The 26,126-nt window shown below is 37.8% G+C and overlaps 1 protein-coding gene across 2 annotated transcripts in view; it reads left to right on the top strand.

Moving 5' to 3' along the window:
• The window catches only part of LOC306849712 (uncharacterized protein), a 45,410-nt gene that overhangs the window by 1,979 nt on the left and 17,305 nt on the right, over positions 1-26,126 (top strand). For both annotated transcript variants that reach the window (XM_079384962.1, XM_079384961.1), the window contains exons 2-9: positions 10,827-10,908; positions 21,285-21,550; positions 21,701-22,042; positions 22,827-22,949; positions 23,561-23,794; positions 24,018-24,173; positions 24,313-24,498; positions 24,642-24,755. In XM_079384962.1, coding sequence (XP_079241088.1) covers positions 10,827-10,908; positions 21,285-21,550; positions 21,701-22,042; positions 22,827-22,949; positions 23,561-23,794; positions 24,018-24,173; positions 24,313-24,498; positions 24,642-24,755 — 1,503 coding nt within the window. The remainder of the gene's footprint in view (positions 1-10,826; positions 10,909-21,284; positions 21,551-21,700; positions 22,043-22,826; positions 22,950-23,560; positions 23,795-24,017; positions 24,174-24,312; positions 24,499-24,641; positions 24,756-26,126) is intronic.

Here is a 26,126-nt window from a genome sequence, read left to right as displayed (position 1 = left end):
CAAAAAGGAGTGAGATGCTCAAGCTTGTTAAATCCGTGGATTAAAACCACTGAGCAGGTTAACAGATGAAGTGGGAATTAAGACGTTCTGCATTCCTGTCACACTGCAATACGCTCAGCCTGGCACCAGCCACACAGACACAGTGCCAGCGTGTCTGTGTACAAGCTTCACAGGCCTGACGTGAGAACTATATTCCAATTTCATGCAGCATAATTTCCTCCTTAGTATTGCTGACTGTGTGTCAGACATTTTTGATGTTAGTAATGTAATATCAGCCTCATCTACAAAGGGCTTGTGATTAAGGATATACTAGTATTAATATGGCCAATGTTGATAAGCTGATTTAAAATTGCATACGATATTGTCTAAATTAAAAATAAAACACTAAATACTAAAATCAATCATTTTTAAATGCTGCTATTTTATGAAAAATACAGTAATATTGTGAAGTATTATAATAATTTTAAATAAATGTTTTCTAATTTAGTGCATTTTTTAATATACTTTACTCCTGGCTGTGATGGTAAAGTTGAATTTTCAGCAGCCATTACTCTAGTTTTCAGTGTCACATGATGATTCAGAAATCATTCTAATATGCTGAATTGGTCCTTACATATCTTATTATTATCAGTTTTGAAAACAGTTATGCTGCTTAATATGATGAAACTGTGACAAATTTTTTCATCAGATCCTGATATAGAAAGTTCAGCAAAACAACTTTTATTTGAAATAGGAATGTTTTGGGACATTATAAATGTCACTATTGACCAATTTTATGTGCCCTTACTGAATAAAAGTATTAATTTCATAAAAAAAAATCTAACTTTTTTAACGATAGTGTATGTAATCAGTACAGTACAGTGTATCAACCAATACAGTAAATAAAACAAAATCTGTATTATCAGGCAATAACCAATCCCTAATTCCTATTTGTGATATACATTATGCATTTTTTTGTGTGCTTGTGCTGATGTGAAAGTGTTCTTTCTGATCGTTAGCATACAGCCAGCTCTCAGGACACTTGAGAATTATCAGGTTTCCTCCCAAACTAGACATAGCCTATCATTAAACAATCAGGGTGCCTTTTAGCCCCACGTGACGTATAGATTTAATGAGCTCCACTGAAAACCTCCCTTCGTTCTTATGTTATCAAATCTGTATGCAATTACGCCCCCTGTGTCATTACAGATGGCTTCGGGAAGGGTTTATTGTTAGTTACCATGTCAACGTTTAACAGAATAGAGAGCGCTTGGTGTATATACTGAAATGCCAGGAAATGGGGTTACTTCCTCACTCAGCGTGAACAACTTCCTTCTGCTGTCCAGCATGGAAGCGGGCCAATGCAGACAAATCTCTTCTGACTCTCTCTCTCTCTCTCTCGCTCGCTTGCTCTATTGAGTACTTTCCTCTCAACCAAGCCCTGTCAGACTCTCATAATTACTTCCCCATCTCTCTCAGCAGCTATTAGCACTAACAGAGAGCAGGAGAGAGAGACGCACACGAGCAGAGATGTCCCTTGGGCTCTGGGTTTGGTCGCGGGGATGAGGCAGTGCTTTCAAACTAGCAAGGCTTACAGCTGTGAACCAGCTGCTCTGTGCATGAGCTCCGACACACTCATGCCACTTGATCCGCATCAGGAAGGAGGAAAAACAGATTGTGTTTGAAACACTCCTTGACCTTATTAGGGCTGTTTGCAGGACTATTTCTATTGCTCATATTAGGATTAGGGTTTTAAATGAACACCTAAAAGTAAATATTAAACTTTGGCACATAGCTTATGGACATGAATGAATGATACCTCAGATCGTGTGGCTTGTTTTAGAAGAGGTGTGCTATTACTTTTTGAGTGTACAATTTTCACTTAGTGGATAATAAACTGATTTTGAAATTTTTTTTGTGTTGCTGATGGTCAAAGGCAGATCAAATTTGACCAGCACTTACGTGTGACAGATACCGAGTTGCATGAATCAAGTATTTCATGTGTTTTTGTGGGCGTAGTGGTGGGCGGCTCTTTATATCACAGCTGTTTTATGTATTCAAGACTAATTTCCCTCAGCTCAGCAAAGCCTAAGATCTAATTCAAGACAGAGTTTGTGTTGAAACCAGTTTTTATAAGTCACTGAATGTAGTTTAGAAAGTCCCTGATCCCATTCCTGCTTTTGTGGGGATAAAAAGTCATGGGACTGCTTTTTATTGAAGCCAGGTTTGAGTTGGCTTCAGAACGTACACCCAAGTGTTCAGTGCCAGTAAACATACACACACACACACACACACACACATCTAATAATGGTGCACAGTTTTGCATGTGTACATACATTGGTTGTGTGTAGATGTTTTGCAACTGATTTATAACCGGCTGAGAGAGTCACGCTTTCACATCTGGTCACGTTACTGTTGGAGCCCCATCTGAAAGAGAGACAGAATGAGAAACACAGACTACAGACAAGAAAAAGTATGCGAGTTCAAGATGTAGAAAGACTAAGAGAAAGTTGAAAATTGTGTGGCGCGAATCCTGGCAGAACTGGGTGTGGACTGTGTTACAGTCTCTTGGAATGTCTGTTCTGTGTTGGACCTACAAACCTTTATGTGGTCACCCACCCATCCATCCATCCATCTCAAAGGGGACACAATGGTTGACGTCCAGCTATGTAATTACAGAAATATTTGTATTATGTATGATTTGTATTACATAAATATTATTTTTGTTTAAAGATTCATTTTTGGCCGTTTTTACCTTTTTAGCACAGAACCGTATTTTAGATAGGAAGCAAAGTGGGAGAGAGAGAGGGAGTACAGGATTGGGGAAAGGTCCGCAAGCCGGGACTCGAACTCGGGACACCCAAAGCGCAGCGGCGCCACATGTCGGCACACTGCCCACGAGGCCATTGGTGCTGACAAATAATATTATTTTTTAAAAATTTTGCAATAAATTATACACTTTTTTTAAAAGTTTTAATACTACTTTTTTCTGCAGTGCTGACTTAAACAGTGTGTTGTGCTTTAGTTGTTTGAAAGTTTGCATGGTAAAACCCTTTTGGGAAATTTTAGTTTTTAGATTCAACCTCTTCTTACCTTCGATATAGCCATACAGACAACAACAGACAACTTTTCCCATTGCGTTACAACTTGCGTTTTTTTTTAGCTCCCTTCCAAGAGCAATGTGTTTGTAAGATTGTGTCAAGTTAAAAATAGTATGACTTAAAAACGTGTCTCAAGACCCCTGCATTCTGTTCCATTTTGTTGCGCTCTAGCTGTTTTTGAATGCAAGAATGCATGTTATGTAAACACCGCCTAAGAAATGCATGAATTTGGGATCAGGTGCACGCAAAAACAAAGTAAACGTAAAACTAAATTTGCTTGAAAAGATATAGCCTAGTTTAGCACTTTGTTGCTGTCTATCTGTTCATCGGATTATTCCTGGAACATCCAATCATTCATTTCTGAAAGATCTAGGTTTAGTTGAGTTTAACAGAAGGGGAGAAGATGATACGTTTGTTTTTAACAAATGAGTGTGAATTGCTTCTCTTAATTATTCCACTTACCACCCTCCCACTTCTCTTTTATTGGGTACTTTTCCTCTTTTTCTCACGTTGTCCTCACATTTGCCCCTGACTCCATTACTTCACACCTCAGGGACAGAGCTCTGGTCTCATGAATGTGGAAAAATGAAGACAAAATGTTTACCAGTTGGTTAATCACAGCAGGGTTACTCTAAACAGAGTTTGTGTGAAAGTTTTGGCTGTTGTTTGCTTTCGAGAAAACTCCTGATAAACAGAGTGAATTTGGCTTGTGTAGAGCACATGCCCATACAGAGACTTTTAACCCACATGCAGTGTCCTCCCCTAGGAACAGTTCCCTCCTATCTGTGTGATCATTGCTCATTAGGTTGTTCAGAGTAGAGCCTGATCACAGATCAGTGATGTGGTGAATCAGGTTGACTCCAAGCCAGAATGTTGATCGCAGCAGGTGTGCAGGCTTTCAATGAAGTGCCTGGTTTATGGTTGGCAGATCCTGGATTTAGAAGTGAATGAGGCTTAAAAATGCCTCTTCAGTAGGACTAAAAGTGAAGAGGAGTTAAAAAATGTCCCAAAATCCTTTGAGAACTTCCCCTCCGGCAGTTTGATGAAGCATTTGGGGAGCTTGTCCGACCAGTCAGGGCCGAGCCTCTCGCTCTCTGTGCAAGCCTCACCCTTCGCTTGTGTCTCTCACTCATCTACATTCTCTCGCTTTGTCTTCATCATGTTTGCCCATGAGACTTTGTGACCACACTCTTAGAAAATAAAGGTTGTCACAATACCATCATTTCAGAAGTCAGAAATACCGGTTCAGTTACACAACTCTTGATGCCAATTTCAATACCACAAAAATACGTGTATGCTAATGAACACACATTGATTATATATAATGTTAAATATTAGTATAACAAACAAAATAAATTAGAATGGCACAAAGGCAAGGATTTCTCATTTAAGTAGCTGCAAGTTTTTCAAGTTAGTTCACGCAGGCATTCATAAATTGAACAAAATTATCTAAAGGTAGTCAAATTAAAATAGGCTATACCTACTTAAGATAGTTCACCCAAAAATTACTTTCTTTTTTCTGTGTAACATGCAAGAAGATATTTTGAAAAATGTCAGTTTTTTTTTTTTTTTTTTTTTGTCCCGCAATGAAAATCATTGGTTCTAATCATAATTTAGACCCCATTGACTTTCATTGGATAGACAAAACAATTCATATTATTCAGAATAACTTCTTTTATGTTCCACAGAAGAAAGAAAGTCATACAGGTTTGAAACAACTAAAGGTCATTGCACACTTGAGTCCGAAATGTTTTCACGGTTAAAAAATAAATACGACCTCACGTTGTGTCAATCATGTTTACACTGCCTCCAAACTTTTGTCTGTCACAAATTCAGATCAGGTTCGATTTTCTGTGTTTTCGCATCCATAGCATGCATTTTGATAGGAAAGGATGAGGAATACCGAAAAACGCATGCGAAAATTTCGGACTCCGTGTGCAATAACCTTAAAGGATAAAAAGAATATTAAGTCTGAATTAAAAAATTTTTGGGAGAGCTATCTTTTTAAACTGCTGTATTATATTACAAGAATGGCTGTCATCAGTCAACATTAAAGCCTAAGAGTGTAATTCCTCTAAGACTTTTATTGCTGGGTTTTTGTTGAAAATTATAACATAATGCTTACAGCTTATTGACTTATCTTAGAGTAGCTTCCATGCTTGTTTATGTCAAAAGGTGTCTTTAAGTGGCTGGCTTGAATTTACGTTTAAGTCATATTAAGATATATTAAGCACATATTAAGAGTGTATTTCAATTTAATAAGATCTGACAGCTACATCTAGCATTTTTAAAGAACCATATAGGCAACTCCGGAATCCTATAGAGACAAAAATAAGTTTTATTATAGAAAGGTGCTGCAATGGACATTTTATAAACCAGTGCTTGGTTCCCCAGTCTCTCTCTCATTCTTTTTTCCATTATTGCCTCTTGCCATCTTGAGCACACTTGACTCCTGCTCTTGTCTTCTATTCTTCCCTCTCATATCTCCAGCACTCCAGTTCCCCTCCCCTTGGCTTTTGAAATCTCTGTGAAAGCACAATTTCACACTCAGCTTAGCCACTTCTCCCAAATATTTCCCACCATAGTTGCTGCCAAAAAGGGGTGCAACCAAACGCCTTCTCCAGTTGCAGGTTTTGACCTCACAGGGCATTAAATGCCGGGCACGACACAGTGCGTATAAAGTATTCATCCTGCTTGGACTTTTTCATGTTTTCTTGTCTTACAGCATTGAATCACAGTGAACTTAATTTGGCACAGTGATCTTTCTGATGAAAAGAAGACTCTTTAATGTCAAGCATAAAGCAGTCTTAGACAAAGTAGTCCAGTGTAATTGATTTCATAAGCATTCACCACCTTTAATATGTGTTTAAATAATCACAGGTGCAGTCAGGTGGTGTTGGTTTTGATGTCAAATGATTAATTAAATGGAGACTGTGTGTAGTCATAGAGTTTTAACAGTATACATACTCCTGTATATGGATGGTCCAGCTTCTGAAAAATCAGCATTAAAGCAGACCATTCTTCATAAAGATAAAAAGACACTAAGCAACTAAACAGTAATTGAAAAACAGCAAGCAGGGGATGGACACAGAAGAATCAGTAGTCACAACTTTATTATAGAGTAGCAAAGAGAAGGCCACTGTTCAGATGTCATATGACATCTCAGCTGCAGAAACCATGTGGGAGAGTCATAGAGACCAAAGCTGAGCCAAGCACTGTGTGTGATCAGAAAAACACCATATGCAGTGCAGCGGTGGTAGCCTCATTCCGTAGAGATGCTTTTCCGCAGAAGGTACTGAACGTTTGACAGTAGTGGCACTGGTGGCACCAACACCTCATGTGGTATCACTGAATATTACATGTTTTGTTTGCAATGCACATTTCACAGTAGCGTGACTTGACCGTAGCAGTAGCTTGAAATGTAGTGTAAATGAAATTTATTTTCATTAACAAAAACAGTAAAGTCTGTAAAAAGTGTAACAACTTAATTTTTATAGAGTAACATTTAAATGTTCTGACTGACTGAGTTAGGTCTCTACTTTTAATAAAATTAGACATTGGTCTGGTTGAAACAAACATATATTTAGCCTATATACTTACAGAATAATAAGTGTTGCTGAGAATGTCAGCTAGCATGTCTGAGAAATCTGCGCCAAACTCAAATGCTTGGCACTGGATCTCACAGCACTGTTTAGTAAACCCACCTGCTGTAAGCTTGCTCTGCGCTGCCCTGCACTGTATTTGGGCCGAGCTGATAAATGGTCCATGTGGCGTGGTTCAAATGAGTAGTGCTGTTTCATTCCACTTTTGGTGTGGTTGCCATTTAATGCTTCTTGTATGCTACAGAAACGGCAGCGGGTTATCAGTTAGGCAAACTGGTAGTGGCACCACGACTTCTAATAAAATTTAACAGGCAAAAGTCGTGGTGTAGAGCCCTGTTGAACAAAGGGAGAAACCTACAGGGAAAGCTGGTGGAGAAGTTTTATTTTACAATGAGAATGAGTTCAAGTAGACGGTAATATTGAACGTTTGAGTGAAGAGTGAACATCATCATGTTTTTGAGGAGGTGTGTGCATGATCACACAGTATGCCTAAACAATGTGCTTAATATAGTATATTGGTTAACACTAGTGGATCTCAACACACTTATTTGGTGGTTTAAGGTGTTATTTCTATCTGCACCATGCAGTTTGTTTAGCCAAATAAATATGTGAATTGACAAGACCACATCCACCACTTTTTCAACCTCCTTTTGCTGACATTAAAAGGTTTATTTTTCATGATGTAATGCTTTGTGTAGAGTCACTGGTATGTTTCCACAGTGCTCAAGACTTGTCATTTCAGTCTCAAATTCTGTTTTTGAGTGTTAAGTCTTCCAAGTGTTATTAACGATATGCAGCTGGGTTCAAAGTTAAAAAAGCTTTGGGGCATTTATGTAAAGCCCCGTCTTTAGCTGTTGGCTTCATGCCCAGGCTGCACTCGCTTTCTCTGCACTTTTGCATACGGGGATATTTTGAAGCCCGGTCAAAGTACAGGAAGTCGGTATTAGCGCTCAATGCACTTCCTGTCTTGAGCTGTAGTACTATGTTACTTAGTGTCAGCTCTGCTTTGAAATCATATGACCTGCCACCCAGTGTCTTAAAAGGAAGTGTGGGTTAGGGCTCACTTCTATTTGCAGAAATGCACTTGACTTTTCGGTAAACCAGCCTAATATGTATAAATCAAGAGTTTCAAGGTTTTAAGATTTAGACAAAACATAATCTTTGATATAAACCAGACACATTTACACATTTGAAATGAGTTTGTTGGATTGAATTTGCTTGGTTATATTACAGCCAGATGTTCATATGCTTCGTTGTGACGTCCAGGCCTGTGACGTGTGTCCAGATGCTTCCTGTATTTTGAGAGGAAATGAGTGAAAGTATGTGATCAGTTAGGAAATTCCATCTTGAATGCACTTGGCACATTGTCACCGTAAATGGCTACAGTGTTTTTTTTTTTTTTTTTTTTTTTTTTTTTTTTTTTCCTTTACCTTTGTTGCCCTACCACTTTGTCTCTCACCTCTTTCCCACAACAACTCCACTCTCTGTAGTGTTTGTATCAGAGGGAGTGGTGTGGTTAGAATCTACAGCAGCTTTTTTCCTTGCTTTGTGTCGTCATTATGTGTAACATCCTAACAATGTGAAGCAGGTTTAATTTTTCTCCTAAAGTACTAAACTAGTTAGCCTGACTGTGTGAATTAGAAATGCAGTGTTAAATTTGTGATAATTTTGGGTATTGGCCATATTTAGCATTTTTAAAAATCTGATTAGGTCAGTGTTTAATTTTTTGGGCCAGTTAAAAGATTAATCTTTTATTGATTTAGTTAAAATAACTATTTTTATGGGACATTTCAAAAGCACCAAACAGGCCACTTTTTCTGCTATTCATTAAAATGGAGTTCTGAACAAAAGTTTGGGAGGAGCTACTTAATGTAGCCTTGTCAATCATGATACAAAGACATTACTCTCATTACATCTCCTCAACTCCAGCTTTATTTATGTTTACCCCTACTAGTCTGTTTACCTGTACCACTTTCAGTTATTAGATGGAAATGTGAACTTATAAATAAAAATGCACATTACTGTTCAAAAGTTTGGGGTCAGAAGATTTTTTTTAATGTTTTTTTAAAAAGTCTCTTTTTCTCACGGAGGCTGCATTTTTTTTTTTTTTTTTTTTTTTACGAAAATTCAGTAAAAATAGTAATGTTGTAAAATTATTTTCCAATTTTAAAACAACTGTGTTCTATGTTAATATATTTAAGATAAACTGTATTCACATTTTCAGCAGCCATTACTCCAGTCATCAGTGTCACATGGGGAAGTCGTGGCCTAATGGTTAGAGAGTCGGACTTGTAATCGAAAGGTTGCGGGTTCGAGTCTCCGGCCGGCAGGAATTGTAGGTGGGGGGAGTGAATGTCCAGCGCTCTCTCCACCCTCAATACCACGACTGAGGTGCCCTTGAGCAAGGCACCGAACCCCCAACTGCTCCCCGGGCGCTGCAGCATAAAATGGCTGCCCACTGCTCCGGGTGTATGTTCACGGTGTGTGTGTGTGTGTGTGTTCACTGCTGTGTGTGTGCACGTTGGATGGGTTAAATGCAGAGCACGAATTCCGAGTATGGGTCACCATACTTGGCTGAATGTCACTTCACTCACATGATCCTTCAGAAATCATTCTAATATGCTGATTTGGTGCTCAAGAAACATATCTTATATTGTCTTATACTGTTGCAAACTTATTTTTGTGAAAACTGTGATACATTTTCCACAGGATTCTTTGAAGAGCATTTATTTAACATAAAATTTCTAATAATTTGTTACATTTATATAGCGCTTTTCTGGGTACTCAAAGCGCTTTATATGGAAGGGGGGAGTCTCCTCATCCACCACCAATGTGCAGCATCCACCTGGATGATGCGACAGCAGCCATATTGCGACAGAACGCCCACCACACACCTGTTTATTGGTGGAGAGGAGATAGAGTGATGCAGCCAATCAGTGTATGGGGATGATTAGGAGGCCGTGATGGTCAGAGCCCAATGGGCAAATTTTACCGGGGGATACACCCCTACTCTTTTTCGAAGGACATCCTGGGATTTTTAATGACCACAGAGAGCCAGGACCTCGGAAGACGGATGGCCATATGATTTCTGCGATGCGGAAAATGCTGACAGAATTGCGGAATCCAGTCATAAAAATGGAATTTACTGTGTAACGTGATATGTCACGGAATTTTCAAAATGTTGGACGAATAAATCAAGAGTAGATCAATTTACTTGAATCAGATTGTGGTATGGGCTAGTGCAGGGTTCCTCAAATCTTTCCCTGGAGGTCCAATCTGCCGCAGAGTTTAGCTCCAACCCTGATCAAACTCACCTACCTGTTTCTAATGATCTTGAAGACTCTGATTAGCATGCTCAGGTGTGTTTGATTAGGGTTAGAGCTAAACTCTGCAGAAGTGGGCCAGATTTGAGGATGCCTGGGCTAGTGTCTGTGAATGTTAAGCTGCAAAAAAAAGACTTTTAAATATGAATCCTGCTTATTTTGAGTATAAATGAATTGCCCTGATCCACAGATTTACTACACATACTGAAGTGTGCGTGACTCAGTGTTTTCAGATGAGGACATAAATACATGAACATCTCCAGAGCTGTTCTGAGAGTCACTTCATGAGCATTTGACCGTTTAATTTGAGAAAAACTGTTGTCATTTCATATACACACAAACAAATCTTTTCAGGGCAGCTCGTCAAAGTAAAAGTCGGGTTAAACTTGAAGAAATTGTGACAGAAATATATTACTTTTGCACAGTACTTTAATTAAATTAAAACTTTAATTTAACGATTAAAATTAAGTCCAGAAAAATAAAATAAGGGGAAAAAAAGGAAAAAAATTAATAGTGTCCTAAATTTCTTGACATTTATTGGCATTATTGCTCAGTCTCAAAGCATTTATTTTTTTTAAAAATCTTAGTGACCCCAAACTTTTGAACAGTAGTGTACACAATACACTAACCTGAATAAACTTGTACATGCGTAATTTACCCAAAATTAATTTGAGTTTAACAGGTGAGAAGACTGTTATGATACAAAACACTGGGACAGCTATATAATGATGAAATTGTATTAATTTTGATTTTGTACTGTTACTGGTTCTTTGCACAGTACTGAGCCAGTCCTTATCTGATGTGTTCATGTTTCTTCACAGCTCTGCAGTGTGTGGACCCCGTGAAGCCCTGTGTCAACAATGCTACCTGTGTGACTTTCCACAATGGAACAGGCTATTGCAGGTAAGACAGGACGATTCTCACATTTAAACTCCACTGTCTGCGGCTCATTGAGAACCAGAACAATCCAGCCGCGAGACTGTTTTGCACAAAGCTGCGTTGCCTAACTTCATTTTTCCACAGAAATAATGAAATTAGGTCACCCTAAGTATTTAATATTGCCAAATCCGCTCTCCTGACAGAGTTGGAGTCCTCCCACGGTACACTGAGAAGTGTAATCGTAATGATTGCATTTTTTTGTGTGCATGTGCATGTTTTTGCGGTGCATTTAAAACTGTCTGTGAGTGTAGGAAAAACTATGCAAAGTGGATTCAAAAAAGACGAGTAACAGTTGGAGTGGAAAAACTGTAAAATGCATCCAATTCTTGTGGTTGCAGAGTTTAAAATACACACACACACAAGTTTCCTTCACTGTTAAATGCCGGTTCCTTTACTGCTGTTGTTCGTTGAACGTTGCTTGTGGCAGCTTGTAATTGTGCTTTTTATGCCGTATGATTGAGGGTTACATTTATTGCTTTGCCCAAAATAAACACTTGCTAACAAACCTATCATGTTACATTTCTATGGGCTGTGAAACACAGAGGAACTGTTTTCCCATCATAGAATGAATCCTCTTCATACAGTCCACAGCCATGGAAACATATTTCACAAATTCCACATGTCTTACCTTGACAATTTTTTGCACTTTGGGTTTGGGTTACAGTAAATACGTTCCTACTGCCACATCTCCAGTCTTAACAACGTGTAAATAAAGAAATTGAAATCACATCTGATGGTAAAGCTCGGCCTTGTGGTAAATCAGGACAGGAATGCACAGAAAGCTTACCTCCGCGCCACATTGAAGACACCACTTTCAAAATGATTTGAGGCTTCAATTAAATTCATACTAGGAATTTCTTGGCTTCTATGGAATGAAGTCATGTTTCCCAGTGTCAGTAATTTGCAACCAAAAGTGAATTTGGTGAATTTTCACAACAAATATTGCCAGGAAAGTGGATGAGTCAGTCCTTTCAGTCAGCACAGGTTCAGATTGGGTAAGATAGACCTAATAAAACCACAGACTTACAGTATCACACTCATTGTTCATATAAATAATCCTCCACATCTACTTGAGACAGACTTTAGTGTGTCTGCTTTAGTGTTTTTGAAGAGTTAACAATGCTTAATATGTTTGGAGAAAAGCCCTTTTATTGCTCTTAAATGTTAATGGAGGTTTCAGTTGTGTATTTATACTATACTTTTGTATAGTTACTTTCCATTTTATTCAGTTATTTTATAATTCAACTTTGTATTGATTTTGTGAAATTAACTGTGATATCACAGCCCAGATAATTTAGAAAGGTTATTTGACTTTTGATTGTAGAATTTTTATTATATCTTTAAGTCTGAGAGCAGTTTTTGATTTTGATCTTTATCGCCGGATTTGAATTTATTTTAAATTCATCGTCATTTGGATATTTTGTTTATATTAATTTGATATTAGAATCCGTTTTATTTTAGGATTATGTATACTATTATATTATATAATATCATTTTTTAAAATATATTTTCAGTTTTCATTTTGTTTTTAGTTTGTTTTACTATTTATTTATTTTTTATGTGCTTTTGTTATTTTTATTAGGCTTGTTTTATATTTCTTTACAGCTTTAAAAAGAACTTTTCTGTTTTTTTTTTTTTTAAGTTAAGCTTTTTATGTTTTTCAGGTTTTTTTTTGTTACTTTTTTTCAAAAACATAAATACATAAAACATTAAAACAAAACTAATATTAACCTTGTGAAGTGGTAGCAAAAATCTCAAAATTATAGATTTTACATACTGTACATTAAAATGTTGTGATGTCTGAATTCATTTATAGGTTTTAAAATGATTTAATTTTGTCTTTTATTCTGAAATTATTTTGTTAAAATAGAAATTCAATATTAGCTATTTTTTGATTAACAGCCATAACATGAAAATAATTATCAACTAGAATTTAAATGTTTGTCAGTAGTATTTGTTGAGAATTAGATGACATTAATAGCATTAAATTTCCCATTTAATGTCTTCACTGTAAAACTGTTCTTACTCGTGATGTTTCACTACTACTACTAAGAAGGAAAGGTGTTTGTGAAAGAGATAAGATGAAACAAGAAACCTGTATAGTATCATTCGAGTTATCTCGATTTGTTACGGTAGAAAATTCCACAAAGTTTTTGTTAGGTTCTGCCAGGGAACTTTCTTGCATGAAAACCAGAATCTGACCTTCCCAAGCTGACAGGAATCAGGCACACCGGTCGCCGCCGGATCCGACAGCTTTAGACTCTCTACAGCTCAAATTCTTGAATGCTATGAAAGTTCATCTCGGCTTGACTTTGCTCGAGAATGCAGGCTTTCAGCGACCTGAAATGGCTGCCTGGGTGTGCGTGCAATCTCAAAATGGAACAGGCTGACACAAGGTACTCTCAGGAGTTACTAATACATTCTGTGTAGGTGAGGTGACACCCGAGAACCAAAGTCAACAAGGTGTTTTTCAGTTTTTTTTCCCTCTGCCACTGTGCGCTCGTTACAGGAAGAGCAGTGTGACAGAGGTTGGCAGAGCAGGGTGTGTGTGTGTGTGTGTGAGTGGTCAGACCGGTGCGTCTGCAAGCCTCCAGCCAGGGTGTGAGAACCAAGCTGTGTGTCACCTGTGTGTCTGTCATTTTTTTTGTGTGTTTTGTGTGCGCTTGTGCGCGTGTGTCTGGTTTCATATGTGCCTGTGTGTGTCATTGCACTTGAAAGCGTGTGTGTGTGGTGTAGGAGAGAGACACATGAGGAAGCCTGCAGGATTTCCACTGCAGTGCCAGTTTCAGAGCACAGTACCTGTAGAACAAAGAAAAGAATCAAGTGGTTCACCAAAATCTGATTTCATGGTCAATTAATGATGCAGATCAGTTGGTTTATTTAGGTTTCTATGTGATTTTTTTTTTCTTTTTTTTTTTTTTTAAACTGACGGTCTGACACGTCTTGTTACTGTTCACATGCAAGAGCACAGGACTCTAAAATTTGTCAACTTTAACAATAAAGAATTGCCTTCAACAATTTTTGTCAGTGAAAGTCAGTTAAAATGTTTAATTTTTGGACTGGCAAGAAAGGCAGTGTTTTGTAGTGTCGAGCTTACCCGAGCACTACATTTTTAAGCAGACTCCAAATATTTGTGTAGGTCTTTAACCGTTGGCAAGACATACATCTTTGGTGATTGCATCACATCTGTCTGTTTTCTTTTTTCTTTTTTTCATTCACATGTGTTTATCTGGCCATTGGCAAACTGAAGTTTTATTTGAGTCTTCATTCAGTTTTTCACTTATTTATGGCGATTACTTTTTTAATAAGGGGTCCCTTACAGTGAATTTTTGTTTTTTGGCAAGTTGCTGGTTCAGACAATCCCCCAACTTGATTAAACATTTGAGGTCAGTAATTTTTTTTTAAAGAAATTAATGTTTATAATACTTTTATTCAGCAAAAATGTATTGATCATACATGACAGTGACAAAAAAAAGCATTCATTATTTCAGTTCATTAAAAATATTACTATTTACAACAATAACAATAAGAGATGTTTCTTGAAAATCAAATCAGCATATTATAATGATTTCTGAAGGATCACGTGACACTGAAGACTGGAGTAGGTCGGTTTCAGGACTGCTGAAAATTCAGCTTTGCCATCACAGGAATAAACTTCATTTTAAAATATATTACAATAAAAACATTTTTTCAATATTTAACAGTATTACAGTATTTTGTATTTTATATTAAATAAATATAGCCTTGGTGAGCATAATAGACTTTTTTTTTTTTATTAACCCCAATTTTTTTGGAACGGTAGTGCATTTTTGCACATCCCCACCTAAAACAAAGCAGCACAATTCTAGGCCTGACACAAGTCAAGGATTTTGCAACTTGCAAATGGATCTGTGCTTATCTGAGCCAGAGTGAGTGAGTTAGCAGTAAGAGAATAGCTGGCAGTGTGTGTGTGTGCGTGTGTGTGTGTTTTGAGAGCAGAAGTGAGACTGCCTTGAATACCTGAGCTCACTACCTCTCTCTGCCCAGAATCTTATTTTCCCTCTTTCACATCAAACAAGATCTCTTTGTCTTGACCTGCATGAGGGGTGCAAACTTATTAATTTTTTACCCCTCACTTCCTTCCCCCCTCCCTTCAGCCATTCCTCCCCCCCTCGGTCGGAAGGGAGAGTGGAGTCAGCTTGGCATTTGTTTGATCTGACAGGTAGAATGTGCCTGCAGGGAGAGGAGAGCAGTACGGAGACGTCTTTTAGCGCTCAAGAGGGTGAAATCGGAGATGTGTCTGCCTGCTGGTGAGAGAGAGATTACCCTGTCAATACCTCTCTCTGTCAATCATCTCTCGCTCTCTTTCTCTCTCAGAGCCCTGTGTTCCTTTTATGACCTTTTTTTTTGGCTTCTTTTTTTCAGTGTTACTTCATCTCTCTCTCTTTTTTAATCTTTGAGCTATATCATCCCTTCTCTTAACAAGCTGTATTGTTGTTGTTTTTTTCTTTTTTTTACCCTCCTTTCATCCCTGTCCTTCTTTCACCTCTCTCTCTCTGCTGTCTCTGTGTGCCTACAGGCTGGGTTGATTTGTTTCAAAGTCACATTCAAAGTGTGATGGCCTCAGGAAGAGCGTCTGCCAACCAGAAACTCTAGTCATAAAAGAGAAACAGAAAAATAAAGAAAGCAAGAGAGAGAGAGAGTAGGTGCTTCAGGAACATGTACCCAATTCTGTATATAGCATTCAAACTAAAGTCAACACTGTGACGAGTGGCAAGCAGAGGCCGTGATTTACTCAAACACCCCCGCGCACACGTTTAGCTAGCAGACCTAGGTGAGGACATACAGTAAATGCTTTTTTTATTTGTGTGAGTGTGTGTGTACAATATCAGTATTTTTCTTTTGTTGTTGAATATGATTTTCTATTAATCCAGGATTTACAGAATTTGACATTTATAGCTGTTTATTCTGTAATTTCCCTATAAATCAGATGGGATGTTCGACAAAATTGTGCTTGTTGTATGGCGGAAAAGAAAGCTGAAAAGTATAGAAGTTTGTATTTTTGTACAAACAAAAATGTGAAGACCGTTAAATAGCAATAGCAGAAACCTCAAAAATTGCATATCTCAATGTTACAATATTAAATGTTAGTAAATTTTGAGTTATTTTAATTACTGCAGATTCTGAACCCATCTATTAGATTAACTGAAAATTATTGGCATTTGAATTTTTAAATTTATTGACAAAAAGGATTTTTTTTTTTAATTGTAATGTAATTTTAGTAATGCTTATTTCAAATAATTAAATAAATTTGCATTTAAAGTAAATCAAACAAACAAACAAAAAAACCCATATGAATCCTTTTTTATGAATCTTTGAGGGCATCTTATAAGGGAGGTTTTGCCAGATTTATGTGACATCTGGGAACAATTTTGTCCCCTAAGTATAGCTAAGTGAACTTATATACATGAACTTGCAGTTTACAATTATATTTATTCATTTGGCAGGCATTTTGATCCAAAGCAACTTTGCAGCATTACATGTTTACCCCTTGAGAAGCAGTTAAACAGTTTGTATGTCGTTTATACTCTCTGCCTAATCCCAAATATCCACAGGAACTCACTTGTATAAAAGTAATGAAGTTTATCACAGTCAACATACTGTCTGTTTCATGTTCTCTTTTTTTTTTTTTTGCACAGATTCCTACAAAGATACTGCTAATTAAGTCTAATTTGATTTCCTGTAGTCTAAGTCCTCACTATCTGCGTGAACGTGGGTACGTGTTTGAACCACACTCTGGTATGAAACACTTTATCATGAGAGAAAGTTTCTCATCCTTGCCAACTAATCTAAGTGAGCAACTGCTTCAGGCCAGAAGGGGCCTTCCCACGTCAAGCCGAACATGAGTCTATTGAAAACATTCTCACAAATTTTCACAAATGTTTCCTATCGCTGGAGGCCTCACACAATAGTGGGAAATGTGGCAACCAGGACCTAAACCCACGACACACCGTGCTGACAAGTAGAGCTGAGTGACAGAAAGATGACATGATTATGAGAACAATGACACACACAAACGCACATACACACACATAACTTGGGGTGTTAGCATTGCTGAGGTTTTAGGTTACCCAGCATACAAGTTTGGCTGTGATTTCTCTGTCCTCACTGTCATACTGGGGTGGAGGGAGATCTGTAATGATTAAGAATTTGGGTTCCTGACACAAAGGTTGCGAGTTCAATCCTTAGCAGAGACCTTATCAGAATTGTGTCCTTGAGAACGGTACTTAACCCTACGTTGCTCCAGGGGAACCAGTCCTACAATTTCAGCACCACAAGGCCCTTGGAATGAGAGCCCTCTGGTAAATGGCACGTAATTAACTAAGTAACTACTCTAAGAGTTAGCATTCCATTGCATGAAGATTCCTGAAAAGTATCGCTTAAGAGTTTTCCATTTGTGGATACCTTTTATTTGCTGATATCAAAATACAAAATAAACGTTGGCATTCTCTCTCAACGATCAAACCAATAAATAAGATTAAGATTACTTTTGTAAATGTTTGAAGGTCACAAACTAAAATCGGCATGATAATCATTTCCATCTGTTAAGCTAATGATGGTAAGTCAGCTCATTTTGGTAAAGCCATTATTGTGTACATGGGTGTGTTGTTGACCCCGTGACCTTTAGGGGATATATAAAGACCACCTTTCCTGTCATCTAGAACAAAGACCCCTGGGTAATTGTTGATAATTATCTTTATTTGGGGGAAACCGGTGTGAAACATTTTTCTGTTACATCAGTAACGTGTTTGATCATGCTAATTTCACTAACTTTTGTTATTCAATTTGTTTTTATTGTTTGCAATTTAACTTTTTTTTTTTTTTTTACTGTATTTTCTTTTAAAGGTTAGTTTTTAAAAATAATATTACAATAATTTAGTTAGTTAAATAATTATTTACATTTAAATTAAATTATTTATATATTTGGTTTAAATTGGCCCACTTAATTTGTGCTCTTTTCCCACTGCAGCAACGGATTAGTTCAGCCAAGTTTTGTTAAGCCCAGAATTGTTCAGTGTATGTTTTGGAACTCAGACTTTACACTAGCACAATGAAGCTTTTCATCAAAGCACAGACGAAAATGGTACAGTAACCGAGCGAAGTGAAAAGAAAGGGACCATAGAAGACAGCAGGAAAAGAAAGAGCTAGGGAGGAAGAGTATATTAAGGAGGAGTATATAAAGAGCAGAGAACCCTCCCTTCAGTGAGACATGCTGTTTTCAGATCAGATTTATAGCACATATGCACTCATAGTCACGCTCAGTCTCACCACAGCACTTCTGTCTACTCCACCCTGCCCTCCTTCTGTCCTTCTCTTTTCTTGTTTCTTGTCAAAAAGGGAGAAAGAGAAACAAAACTTGCTTTATACCTTTCTTTCTTTCTTTCCTTCTTTCCTTCTTTCCTTCTTTCTTTCTTTCCCCTTTCTCGTCCCTCTCTGTGGTTCAGCCCTCCCTGTCTGTGTTACTCTTTTCATTTTGCACCCCTCCCCCTGTCTCCGCTCTTTTCCCTCTGTTTTTCCTGCGGTCGTTGGGCCTTTTAGCGAAAATTAGAGAAAGCCAAGGATGTAGAGGAGGGCCGCCTGCTTCTATAAATACGGCTGGCTCTTTTCCTCAAGAAAGACGAGAGCAAGGATGGAAAGGAGCATTTTTAGTTAACTTTTGTGTGTGATGCAAAAATGCTCAATTTCGCCCACTCTTGGTGAAGCCTACTCGACACTCTGCTGGTTCAGATTAGATAATCTCAGTACCTTGGGGGTGGGGGACAAACTCTAAAGTGACGGTTTTTGCATGAGGAAGTGAGTGGGTTGAAATCAAAATCTTGATGAGGTGCCTCGTAAAAATATGAACTAGAGAAAGTTTTTCCCCCACCCTATCACCCCAGGCCCTGTGGATGGGACATGAAGAGGTCAGTGAGCCAGAGAGAGAGAGGGGCGCTAATATGAACCATCTGTAGAAATCTGACACCTCAGGAGAAAGAGCGAGAACGAGGGGGAGACGGAGGAAGGGGGAGAGAAAAATGCATGAAGGATAACAAAGAAACCTATAGATGAGTTTAGCTGTTGGAGTCATTATTTTGTCGAGGTTTGGTTTTTAGATTTGCAGATTGTGAATATTTGTGTGTATATAAATCACAAAGACAGTCATAAATGAAGTCAAAAATGCGCAAAAACCTTGGCTGTAATACCTGCAACCCTTGGATGGTGATGGTGGTCTGAATGAGCTTTTCCCTGGTGAAATCAAAGGAGAGATAAGCGAAAATCCCTCCTTGTCTTTGAATGGTATAGAGTGACACAACTGTCTGAAAGAGGCCTGTTCCCCTGAGTCCAGGCTGTTTGCTTGCGCCGGGTTTAAATGTGTTTGTTGTTGTTTGAGTGTCAGCATTGCTGTGATCTCGTGACCAGAGGGTCTCTGTGGGTGTATTCTTACCCAAAGCACAAACTCACACACACACACACAGCTGGAAAAGAGAGCCAAATCACGGTTGTGCAGTGTGACCAGATGCAGGATGCAAGTTTATGCTATTCTTGCACCCTATTTTATGGTGGAGAATGCAGGGTTACAAATACACAAAACGGGGAGGGTGGAACAAAATGCATGAAGGATAACAAATAGACTCTTCTGTTAGAAGTAAAATAAACCTTTTTCATGTAAATAATTTTTATAAAAAATAATGAAAAATACAGTAATATTTAAGTTATAACCTGCACATTTTCTCATAAGTCACCCACCATTATTTAATTTTGGACCATGTGTGGTCGAAATGACTTCTCTTGAGCCAAGATTTCTGCTGCAACAGTTTGCATGTGTGTGTTCTGTGTATAATCTTAAGAGAGAGACTTTGGGAAACAGGTTGTTTGGAATCTCAAGTAGGTGTGTATGCAGTCATACGGGCGCGACTATACACACACACACACACACACACACACACACACACACACACACACACAAACATTGTCAAAGGGGCTTTTTTATTCCTCGTCTGTGTTACCTGACTGTTCCTTTGGGAGGCCGGCACCTGCATGGCAGCAGGCCGTAGTATGTCGCACACAAGAACACTTTACATGACACTGAAACTAAGTTGATTTAATGTTAATAAGGACATTTTTCCCTTTTTTTCTTTCTCACTCAAACACTTTTTGGGAAGTCTATATCTATGACTTCACTGGACCGTGACAGTTAAACATTAGCAAAAACTAAAAAGGTCAGAGAGAGAGAGGGGGTGGGGGTTGCATGGACAGAGAGAACAAGACCGAAGGACAGACAGGGTTTTTTCCCCCTCAGTCTTATTTTGCAATCATGTAATTTCCTCTTTGTGAGCGCTAGTCATGTGCTGATATCTCTGGAGAGCTGCAATGAGGAGGCGGAGGAGAAATGCTTCCCACTGTCTCATGACAAATCACTGTACACTGTCACACAGATATGTATGGTTTAACATCTACCTTTGCCGTCATTCTGTCCTCGTTGTGGCATCACATCCCATATGCCTTCTCAAGAGCAGCATTTACAAGCATAAATAAATGTTGATGTCTGTCTCTCTCTTAAAAAAAATATATAATTAATTATAATGTAATGTTTAACGGCTATAATCAGTTAAATATTAGGGGAATTTGTTTTATAGGGAAATCAGTATTACTTGGCATCAGTGATACTGGCCTTCAGTCATAAAAAAACAAGTATTAAAAATGTTGTTTGTACATTAATTTGAAGATTGAATGTGAAATTATTGCAATATAAAAGTATATTTAAAAACTGTAATGTTAGGTGGGATTAATCGCAATTCATTTCAGAAAAATTTGCGATTTAATTTGTTAATTCTTTTTAATCGATTGACAGCACTAATAATTACATATAAATACTGCTGAGTTTGGTCATTTGTTTGGATTGCGCTCATAGTAACATTTTATATACAGCTGCATTAAAATAAATGGAAAATGCAAACACTGAACTTGATGCAAATTTGCAGCTATTGTTTCTTTTTTTTTGCTTCAGGCCTCTTTCAACAGTCTGTATTGATTTTACATCAATAGTTATGTAAATGAGCAAATGACTGTTTTGTTTATTTCTATGTGGTTGAAATGTTTCGATTATAATTCAGTTCCATATTTAAATTTTTGTAGTTGTAAGTTGCGATGGATGCCATCTTGATGAGGCAAGATTCTTGAGCAAGATTTTTGCACCATACATATGTGATAAAATACTGTTTCCTGTTATGTTGCATGACTCATTTCAAAACAAATTAATTTGACCGTAAATGATTCTCTTCTCAGATCCTGAATAATATTGTGCCATTTCTGTGTTTTAGGTGTGTTCCTGGTTTCTTAGGCGAGTACTGTCAGCGCAAGAACCCGTGTTACGTGGGGTATTGTCTGAACGGAGGAAATTGCACTGCGAGTGTGGAAGGTGTACCTGGGAGCCCCAGCTGTTTGTGTCCTCTGGGTTTCACAGGCCAGCACTGCGAGATCCAGAAAAACTCCACATGCTTCCCCAACAACCCTTGCACCAATGGTGGGAAGTGCTCACTCCTCCCCAACGACCAGTACAAATGCCAGTGTGCCCGTGGATGGACAGGTCAGATATCTTTCTCACTTCCCATCTCAGTTTGTCCCTCTGTCACTTTTTGAAATAATAAAAACAAAAAACACTATTTTAGTAAGGTATTAAAATCTAATTTTTGACAGTTTTGTTGTTTTTGTTCTGCTGTTGACATTTTCTCCTCAGGTCAGCATTGTGAGCAAGAGGACACATGTCTTTCCAGCCCGTGTGCCAATGGTGGTGTCTGCCATACTCTGCCCAATCGTGAATTCTCTTGTACCTGTCCTCCTGGTTTCCGTGGCCCCCGTTGTCTCAATGACACAGATGAGTGTGCCTTCTCCCCGTCTCTGTGCAAGAACGAAGGCGTGTGTCTGAATACCCCAGGCTCATATCGATGTAACTGCCAACCCGGCTTTACCGGCCTCCACTGTGAGACGGATTACGTGCCCTGCTTTCCATCCCCTTGCCTCAATGGTGGAACCTGCCGGCAGATGACAGACACAACTTATATATGCCACTGCCTGCCAGGTTAGTTCCCTAGGAGAGGAAATAGAAATCTATTTTTATCATAGAAAAAAAAGCTATATTTGTTCAGATGCTACTGAAACATGTTAGTCAGACATGCCAAAGCTCACCAAATGATTATGTCAGCACCCACTTGGACCTGAGCCAGACAGACCAATGTCTGATGAGATTTTACCGCAGCACAGGAGAGGGTGATAAACCGGTTAAAACAACTAACTGATTTTCAGATGTTTCAGTTGCAGAAATGCTAAATGTCACTGCATAGGAAATGGGTGTTCCAGTCACTTCACATGTAGAGAAAAAATGTAGTAGAACTTGACTAGACACTTCTGGCTTAAGTGGTTAAATGTAGTTAAGTCAAGCTTTTTTTGTTTTACACATTTTACACATTTTTATCAACCATAATTTGGAGATATTGTGATAAAAATGTGACACCAAATATAATAGATAGCTTCATTAATCTCAGTCAGAACACATGGTCTTGTTTCTTTATAAAAAATTGCTGGTTGTATCTGGATTTGTTTGGGATTAAAACACACAGAGAGACTTTAACTTTATCAGTTTAGCGTTTAAAGAGTGCCGTACTGGCAAAATGCAGCAACAGGCCAAAACTCCTCTCTCACCTCAGGCAGCGAATACGAGCCGTGAGAAATGTCTGTTCGTGCTTTAAAGTTGAGTAATTACGTTTAATAATGCCAAAGAGAGACAGAGCACCTTTGTGTTATCGATACCTGGAATTGAGAGTGAGTTGTTCAGGAAATTTTCTCTCTGATTTTCCTGTAATCAGGTTTTAATGGAACAAACTGTGAGGTGAACATTGATGATTGCCCGAATCACCGCTGTCAGAATGGAGCCACATGCATGGATGGAGTGAACACTTACAACTGCCAGTGTCCACCTGAATGGACTGGTATGAAAACGGCTTTATATACTATGTGTGTGTGTGTGTGTGTGTGTGTGTGTTTGCTCTCTCTTGTTCCCTTTTCCGCTAGTGGAGATGACTCACAAATACTCATTCAAGAACAAATAGCTTTTGGAACTTGTTATTTTTAATGATTCAGATAAATCATTTCAAAGCTCTGTTTAATGTTTGAAAGCAAAGAAATTAAGACATCTCAAAATATTAGTATTGCATGTCAACTATTATTATTAAATGCTGGATTAGTTTATTTTACAGTGCAATTGTATTTTTGCAATAGTAGTATATTTATTTTTTGCTATGTTAAATATTTCTATTTTAACAAAATAAAAATACAATTTTGAATTCAAATTAAATATCAAAATAATCACTATTTGATTTTTGGGTTAAGTCATGCAGCCCTTGATTCACAAAAAAAAAATTCTTTTTAATTATTCAGTCAAACTGATTTGTGTGTATTCACTGATTCATTGCCAAATTTGACAAGCTGAATGTTTTTTTTTTTTTACAATTCCTTTCAATGCAGACTTCTCAGTGCTAGAAAACTTCTATCAAACGTCCTTTAAATTGTCCTTTTGAAATTGTGACCCTTTTGTTTGAAGGTCAGTTTTGCACCGATGACGTGGATGAATGCAGACTGCAGCCCAATGCCTGTCAGAACGGAGGCACGTGCAGTAACACACGCAACGGCTACAACTGTGTATGTGTGAATGGCTGGAGCGGCCCTGACTGCTCTGAAAACATTGATGACTGCGCAGCTGAGCCCTGCACTGCTGGCTCCACTTGCATCGACCGCGTGGCTTCCTTCGTTTGCAGCTGCCCTCCCGGCAAGACTGGTCAGTAAAAACAACCACATGGCCTAAAAAATTACTCTTGGACACTTGATCACTTCAGTCATGAGGAAAAATGACTTTAACACCAAATCTCAACAAGTTTTTACAGTAAAATAATGCATCTCTAAAATAATGATTTTTCATATTACAATAAAACCATCTCAGATCAGTTGTAGTATCTTGAATCTTGAATCTAGTAACAGCAGTGATTCTTTATATTTTCAAGGTTTGCTGTGTCACATTGATGATGCCTGCACCAGTAACCCATGCAAGATGGGAGCTCAATGTGACACGAACCCCGTCAATGGCAAGTTCAACTGTAACTGCCCCTCAGGGTACAAGGGCAGCACGTGTGCCGAGGATATTGACGAGTGTGTCATCGGTGAGACAGTTTGCAGAACTTTTGTCTATCTGTGTGTGTCTCTGTATATATATTCATCTTTCCCAGCACACACATTACAGCGTTTTATGCATTTCATATCTTGCCTGAAACTTTCTAACCCTCTTTTTTGACACCTCAGGGCCAAACCCATGTGAGCACGGTGGTTCTTGTAAGAACACAGAGGGCTCGTTTACCTGTAACTGCGCACCAGGTTACACCGGTCCACGCTGTGAGCAGGACATCAATGAATGTGGCTCCAACCCCTGCCAAAATGACGCCACCTGCTTGGACCAGATAGGAGATTACACCTGCATCTGTATGCTAGGTACTCACACACACACACACACACACACACACACACATACTCACACTCACACGCACTGTAATGAGGTGCATGATGACACTGTTTTGGCTCTATGTCCTAATATTCATCTAGTGACCTGTGTATGTGTGTGTTTTCAACCATAGGCTTTGAGGGATTGCATTGTGAGATTGACATTAATGAGTGTGCCAGCTCGCCTTGTCTCAATAACGGTAGATGTCTAGACCAGGTCAGCCGGTTTGTCTGCGAGTGTCCTCAAGGTGAGTATAATCACTGGTGCAATAAAGTTTTTTTTTTTTTTTTTTTTTTTTTTTTTTACTCAAATAGCCCACTTTTTCCAACAAAAAATTTGAAGGCCCCCATATAAAAGATTTATGGGATTGTCTTGTATTTCTGCTGTAATTATGACAAAGCTGCCTGTTTTTTTTATTAGCAGAAACTAGGAGTGTCAATATAGTTAATTAGCCATGATTCATTTTGTGATTCCAGAAGTTTCAAAAACTGCATGTTCTTTAATAAAAATAATAGTTATTGAGGGTGAAAAATAATAAAAGAAATAATGATTTTAGTTTATGTCATGATTGCATGTTTGTTTTAGCTAATCAGATAATGTCATAATGATTTGGATTATTTTAATATATTTTTAATGTTATTTACATTCCTAAATATTTAGGAGCACAACTATTTGACTGTTGAAAATTAAACTTTGCCATCATAGGAATACATTGAATTTTAAAATATATTAAAATAGAAAACCGTTATTTCACAATATTACTATTTTTACTGTATTTTTGATCAAAGAAATGCAGGCTTGGTGAACATAAGTGTGCACATTCTTTCAAAAGCATTACAAATATTACCATCACCAACCATTTGTTCGATAGTGTGTATTACTATAATTATTAATATTATTTATATAAATAATAAAATAAAAGGCCCACAAATTGGTGGTTGAGGACACCTGGCTATAACTTTTAAAAATCTGACTACAAATAGTGTGTATTACCAGTATAAACTAGATGTCCACCTAATTTGGGGAACCGAAGGAGTTAGTTTTTGCTAATAAAAATGAACATTCTAGTGAGGAAATTTTTGTATAAATTACAGCAGTACATAATGGATCATATCATGAACAATTCCACTGAACAAATACCAGTTCAGTCCTGCAAATCATAAAATCAGTATTATTATGAACCTGTTACATGGTAATCTTAATTGCATCGCAAGTGCATTTGGCCAGTGGTTAAAATTTGTACTTGCCCTGCCAACATTTTCACTGGCCCTGCCACAAAAAATAAAATAGTTGCTGTTATCATTGTTTTTGATCTATGTTATCTTGTATTCCAATAAATAGGCTTATATGACACCAATATTTGTGATACCAATTAAATTGTACAATTCTCGATTTCAATTTTGATACCAAAGCAAAAACCACTAGCTATTAATAAATATAAAGTTCAAACATTATTAAAGACAAGTGAACTGCCAGTAAATAAGAACACATGAACAAATTACAAGTAATAGCACAATTAAATATAGGCCTATAGCACAAAGATAGAAATGAAATGACGCTTTAGGTTTGAAATTGAAAAATCACATAAAATAACATTTGCATATTCTTTACTCTGCAC

Source organism: Barbus barbus, assembly GCF_936440315.1.
Source record: "Barbus barbus genome assembly, chromosome: 29".
NCBI classification, from domain to species: domain Eukaryota; kingdom Metazoa; phylum Chordata; class Actinopteri; order Cypriniformes; family Cyprinidae; genus Barbus; species Barbus barbus.
Note: the sequence above shows the minus strand (reverse complement) of the source record. Positions and strands in the feature narration are given on the sequence as shown.